This window comes from Carlito syrichta, unplaced genomic scaffold, assembly GCF_000164805.1.
Source record: "Carlito syrichta isolate Samal-C Ts95f unplaced genomic scaffold, Tarsius_syrichta-2.0.1 Scaffold301924, whole genome shotgun sequence".
NCBI lineage: Eukaryota > Metazoa > Chordata > Mammalia > Primates > Tarsiidae > Carlito > Carlito syrichta.
The window spans coordinates 715,541-721,381 of NW_007246020.1; the positions used below are offsets into that span (position 1 = coordinate 715,541).

Sequence of the window (5,841 nt, forward strand, 5' to 3'; positions counted from 1 at the left end):
ACGCTACCACGCCTGGCTGATTTTTTGATTTATTGTAGAGATGAGGTCTCACTGCCCAGGCGGGTCTCGAACCCGCGGGCTCAGGCAATCCACTCACCTCAGCCTCCCAAAGGCGCAGGATTACAGGCTGAGCCACCGAGCCCGGCTGGCCTTACACTTTTATTAGTCTTTGCTTTTCAAGGATTCATAATCATTAAGTCATTAAATGGGTAGCATTTCTGTCTAATGGTATATAACTTTTCTCTTCCTGAGCCTCTTTTCTGTTGAGAGTGCCTTGGCATGACTTAATTCTGATACCTTAGGTTAAAGAGTTAGCGGGTCTCTGTGGCATCTTAGTTTCAGCTCAGAGCACACTGAGCCAGTCTAGAGACACAGGCTTTCATTCTATCTGATAGTAGTATTTCCCAGCAAAACACAGTCACTATTGATGTACATAATTGATCACTTTATTAGCTGTGGAAAAAAGCCTTATTGAGGTAATAAAGCCTGACTTCATTATATTCTGGATGTCGCGAGCAAACACGTGGGAATGTGGCTAACGTGTTTCCATTCCAAGGCTGATACTGATACTGATACTGATAATGTTTCAGTAGCATGGATTGTCCTCTGATTGAATTTTCCTTTCTTTAGGCCTCTTCTGAAGAGCTCAAAGCTGCCTACCGGAGGCTGTGTATGCTTTACCACCCAGACAAGCACAGAGACCCAGAGCTCAAGTCCCAGGCGGAACGACTATTTAACCTTGTTCACCAGGCTTATGAAGGTCAGTCAGAGCTTGGCTTCCTAGAAACACTGGTAGCAGATACTCGATTTTTAAGAGACTTGATTTGTAGAGGATAGGAAGAGAGAGTCCTTCGAGGTGTATAAAAGAGGTGGTTAGTTCAGTACTTTTTACTGACAGGGTTCTTTGAAAGAGTAGTCTTTTGCTTTGAAAATCAATACGTGTCCAGTAAGTAGAAAATGAGAATCCAGGTGAAGTAACAGACCACAGTCTCGATTGCAGGGGAATACTCAAGTTTTAAATCACTTACCAGTTTTGTTCTAAAGGGAACTCTTAGAGGTGAAAGGCTGATCGTTACAGGGAAGCTTTCTTTTTTCTCTTTTTTGTTAGAAGATACAAGGACATTTTTTTCATCCTAAAGTGATTTTATTGGTTCTGTAACATTCAGTTAAAGAATGGTTCTAACAAAAGAAAGAAAATGTTAAGAAGGCAAATAGGAAAAGAACCAAGTAATTTGCATTTTTATACTTGCATCTTATGCATATCAGAAGGAAAATGTTGTGATATATTCATAAAATATTAAAACCACTAATGGGTACAGAGTTTCTGTTTGGGATGGCAAAAAGTTCTGAAAATAGATAGTGATGATGATAATACAACATTGTAAATGTGCTTAATGCTGTTGTATTTATTTTTTATTTATTCCCCATCCCCTCCCCTATACCACCATTTTAAAAATTAAAAATATATGCAGTCACTGTTAGGATATATATCAGGTAAAATAAGTTATTCCAGAACCATTTGGTGATTCACCCCTTAAACAGACCAAAAATTAGATAATGCATTTCTTTACAAAAATCATAAAAACATCTCAGTGCCCACATAATAGCTTGTAATATATTTTACTTTATCGTTTTACCAAAAAGTTAGATTTTAATGGCCAGTAAAAATCAGACTTTAGTGCATGATATTTAGACCTTGTATGTGGTGGAAACCTGTTCCTTTGATCGTATTGTTTTCTAAATGGCTGCATTAATTTTACTGTTATCTAGATTATCCACATAGCTTGCTTGTGTTGTTCTGGAGATTTGAGGAAGAGTTAACAGAAAACTCCTACCAGTGCTTGTGAAAATGCTGCAGCAGCAAACCTAGCCTGTGTCCAGCCTAAAGGGAGACAAAAGTCAAATAGTGAATGACTAATTTCTTGTTAAATCCTAGAGCTGAACACAAGAAGTTGGCTCCCATGTTTCCCAGTGGTCAGCATTTCTTCCTTTCCCGTTAGATTTGAATATGGAGATAATTATTTGCATAGTTTGTTAATCAGGCCTAAAAATATATGGGAACTCCCAGGGGAGAAGAGATGCAAGGGTCTCGGCAGAGGAGAAGCGGGAGATCATGGCCATTGACCTCAGCTGCCCTTCAAGTTCAGCTGGGAGACTGAAAGGAAGGGGAGCATCTCTCACCCTGACTGAGAAATCTTTTTCTTTTGTTTTGAGTTGGAGTCTCACTCTGTCGCCCAGACTGGAGTGCAGTGGCCGCTCCTGGCCACCACAGCCTCGACCTGCTGGGGTCCGGAGATCCTTCCACCTCAGCCTTCCAAGTAGCTGGAACTATAGGTGCGCGCTACCATGCCCGTCTAATTTTTTGATTTATTGTAAAGATGAGGTCTCGCCAGGTTGCCCAGGTGGGTCTCAAACCTGCGGGCTCAGGCATTCTACTCACCTCAGCCTCCCAAAGCACGGGATCACAGGCTGAGCCACCGAGCCCAGCTGAGAAATCTTTTGCTCATGTACTTTGAGTGGGGCAGCTGGCACCATGGTGAAGGTGTATGTGTCTTTTTAAATTGTTTGTAAATACAGGAGAGGTGCTCCAAAAAATGTAACTGTCTTTGTCGTTAGTAAAACTCGATATAGAGTAAATAGTAAATGAGATTTTTCTAGTATGAGAGCCTGTCCCTAATTTGACATTTAAGTCTCTTTCGAAACTGAAATCAGCTCCTTCAAGCCCGTGCACTTTTATACAGTGGGGCAGAAATGTGCCACATTCTTTTAAAAGCAACTGTCCTTTAGTGACACAAGGTCCAACGCAGCTTCCTTCCCAGTGTACCGTGTTTGCCTTGTACCTGTCCCACACAATTAAGAGCAGCTCAGACTCTTGGAACTCCCACCTTCCTCATTTGTAGCCACCTTTAAAGATATCTTGGGTTGGAGCAGAAAAGCAACGAGAAGGAAAGACACTGGGGAATGAAGAGGCTTGTGGAAAAGATCGCGGCGAGACCGGGAGAATAGCAGATGGCCTTGCCTAGTGATGCCGTGGTCAGTGTCCTCAGAAGAACTGAACCGTGAATTCTGTACTCTGTAAACATGTTTGATTTTTAATTTGCAGTGCTCAGTGACCCCCAGACCAGGGCCATCTATGACATATATGGGCAGAGAGGCCTGGAGATGGAAGGATGGGAGGTAAGAGAAGCTGTGCGTCTGGTGTCCCAGAAAAGTTGTTCGGCAGCTGCAAAACAGGGGAGATTTTGCATGAAAATCCAGTACATCTTCCCTTGAACCAGCAGAAGATCTTGGAAGACTGGATCTGAGGAGACCCCGCCCTTTAGGCTGGGCTGGGAGGTCCAGTTTGCCCTAGTCCCCACCACTCCCTAGTATGTTACGTCTGACCCTTTTCTTCTGTGTGTCCTGGCTCCAGTAGGCAGTGGCTTTGTGGTCTCTGGCTTGACAGAGTTAGCAATTAGTTCATTGCAGCTAAGTTTTAAGTCTAACATCTCAGCATGTTCTCATCCAAAAAGGAAAGCAGAATCCTATTGTATATACTAAATTTCTCCTCACGGCCGGACACGGTGGCTCACACTTATAATCCCAGCACTTTGGGAGGCCAAAATGAGAGGACTGCCTGAGCTCAGGAGTTGGAGACCAGCCTGGGCAACACAGCAAGACCTCATCACTACAATAAATCAACACGGCAACACGGCAAGACCTCATCACTACAATAAATCAAAAAAACGAGCTGGGCATGGTGCCATGTGCCTTAAAGTAGTCCCACCTACTTTAAAGGCTAAAGTGGAAGGATGATCTGAACCCAACAGGAGGCTGTGTGGCCATGATGGTGCCACTGCACTCTAGCCTGGGTGACAGATTGAGACTGATTAAAAAAAAAGAAATAAGAAATAAAAGAAATTATCCTCACACTTTTTACGCTACTTTAAAGCTCCCTTGTTTTTTAAACTGTGGATTGGGATCTCTTAAAACCTGTGGGCCCTGTAACACATGATACCTTCTTCAAAGTCTGGGATTTTCGTTACCAGCAGCATTGTCCCAATTCTGAGGAGCAGCGGGGTCTCTGGCAAAATACTGCATGACTTCCTCACCAAGCCAGGTTCTCTTCCCTCTGGCAACCACAGAACCACACACTCAGTGGTGATTATGAAAGAGTGGAGTCCTACGGAATTATAAAATTCCAAAATAAAAGCTTGCCTAGCTAGAATCAAATGACACCTTGAGAGTCACGTAGTTTAGCCTTCCCTCTTGGGTTTTTTGGGGTTTTTTTGAGTTGGAGTCTCAGACTGGAGTGCAATGGCCGCTCCTGGCCACCGCAGCCTCGACCTGCTGGGCTCCGGCAATCCTTCCGCCTCAGCCTTCCAAGAAGCTGGAACTACAGGTGCGCGCTACCACGCCCGGCTAAGTTTTTGATTTATTGTAGAGATGAGGTATCGCCTGCCTAGGCGGGTCTCGAACCCGTGGGCTCAGGCAATCCACTCACCTCAGCCTCCCAAAGGCACAGGATTACAGGCTGAGCCACCAAGCCCGGCAGGTTTTTTTTTAAGAGACAGGGTCTCACTGTTGCCCAGGCTAGAGTGTCAGTGATGAGATCATAACTCACTGCAGTCTCAAATTACTGGGCTCAGACGACCCTCCTGCCTCAGCCTCCAGAGTAGCTAGGACTACAGATGTGCACCACCACAGCCAACTAATTTTTTAAAAATTTTTTGCAGAGATAGATCTTGCCATGTTGCCCAGGCTGCTCCTTGCCTCAGGTGATCCTCTCATCTCAGCTAACCCTCATTTCATAGCAGGTAGACTGAAGCTTAGAGAGGTGAAGGGACTTGGCTAGGGTCTCCCAGGATGTTTGAGGTCATGTCAGAGAGCCTAGGTGTCTGTACTCTTTCCAACATTGTTTTTTGGAGATCTCCTTATTTCTCTCTTTCACAGGTCAGTTTGTGACTAGAACAGAGATAGACCTAGTTGGGGAGTGGGCCAGGCAAACAGTGTGGTTGTATAGATTCATGAGCTGCATATGCTGCACTCTGTTCATGAGAAACATTGAAAATGTCTGGCGTTCATCAGCTGTGATGCAGCTGAGGTCACTGTATCCCCAGATGTGTCTACCTGAGCATCGCTGACGTGGAGAAGACCGACTCACAGCTAGCTCAGCCCTGTCCTCCTCCCCAGTGTCCTGTAGTCTGTTTAAAGAAAGATATAAATAAGCTGGGCATGGAGGCTCACATTTGTAATCCTAGCACTTTGGGAGTCAGAGGTGAGAGGATTACCTGAGCCCAGGGGTTTGAGACCAGTCTGGACATCATGGTGAGACCTTGACTCTACAATAAATAAAAAAACTAGCTGGGCGTGGTGGCACATACCTGTAATTCCAGCTACTTGGAAGACTGAGGTGGATGGATTGCCTGAGCCCAGCAGGTAAACAGCCTGGGCAACAGAGTGAGACCCCAACTCAAAGAAGAAAAGAAGATACAAATAATCTAGACTGGCAGAGGCCTGTAGGAGCTGAGAATGTGGTGTCTTGCCCAGCTAAGTGTTTCCACTGCTCTGGAGGGGCCGGCCTTTTTGACTTTACAGTTAGCTCTGATTATGCATCAATTATTTGCAAAACTTGTATGAGATATGACTAGAGATGGAATGACCTGGCACCTTTGGATTATTTGCCTCTATTACTTATCACAGAGAGTGAAGTAATTTGTAGTTATTAATTCAATCTGCAAAGGTTAAACAGCTGGAATTCCTGAAAACAAATCTTTTCCTGTTGTAGCCTCTATGGAGCCTGACACTTTTTTTTTTTTTGAGTTGGAGTCTCACTCTGTCACCCAGACTGGAGTGCAGTGG

General features: G+C 44.4%; 1 protein-coding gene across 6 annotated transcripts in view; it reads left to right on the forward strand.

Moving 5' to 3' along the window:
- The window catches only part of DNAJC11 (DnaJ heat shock protein family (Hsp40) member C11), an 82,166-nt gene that overhangs the window by 24,290 nt on the left and 52,035 nt on the right, over window positions 1-5,841 (forward strand). For 4 of the 6 annotated variants that reach the window (XR_002481839.1, XM_008055682.2, XM_021711199.1 and 1 more), the window contains exons 2-3: window positions 631-760; window positions 3,104-3,177. Coding sequence is in view for 5 of the 6 variants with exons in the window: in XM_008055682.2 (XP_008053873.1) it covers window positions 631-760; window positions 3,104-3,177 (204 nt within the window). In the remaining variant the exon portion in view is untranslated. Of the gene's footprint in view, window positions 1-371; window positions 430-630; window positions 761-3,103; window positions 3,178-5,841 lie in introns of those variants that run through there. The other 2 variants (XM_021711197.1, XM_021711200.1) reach the window with 2 other exon arrangements.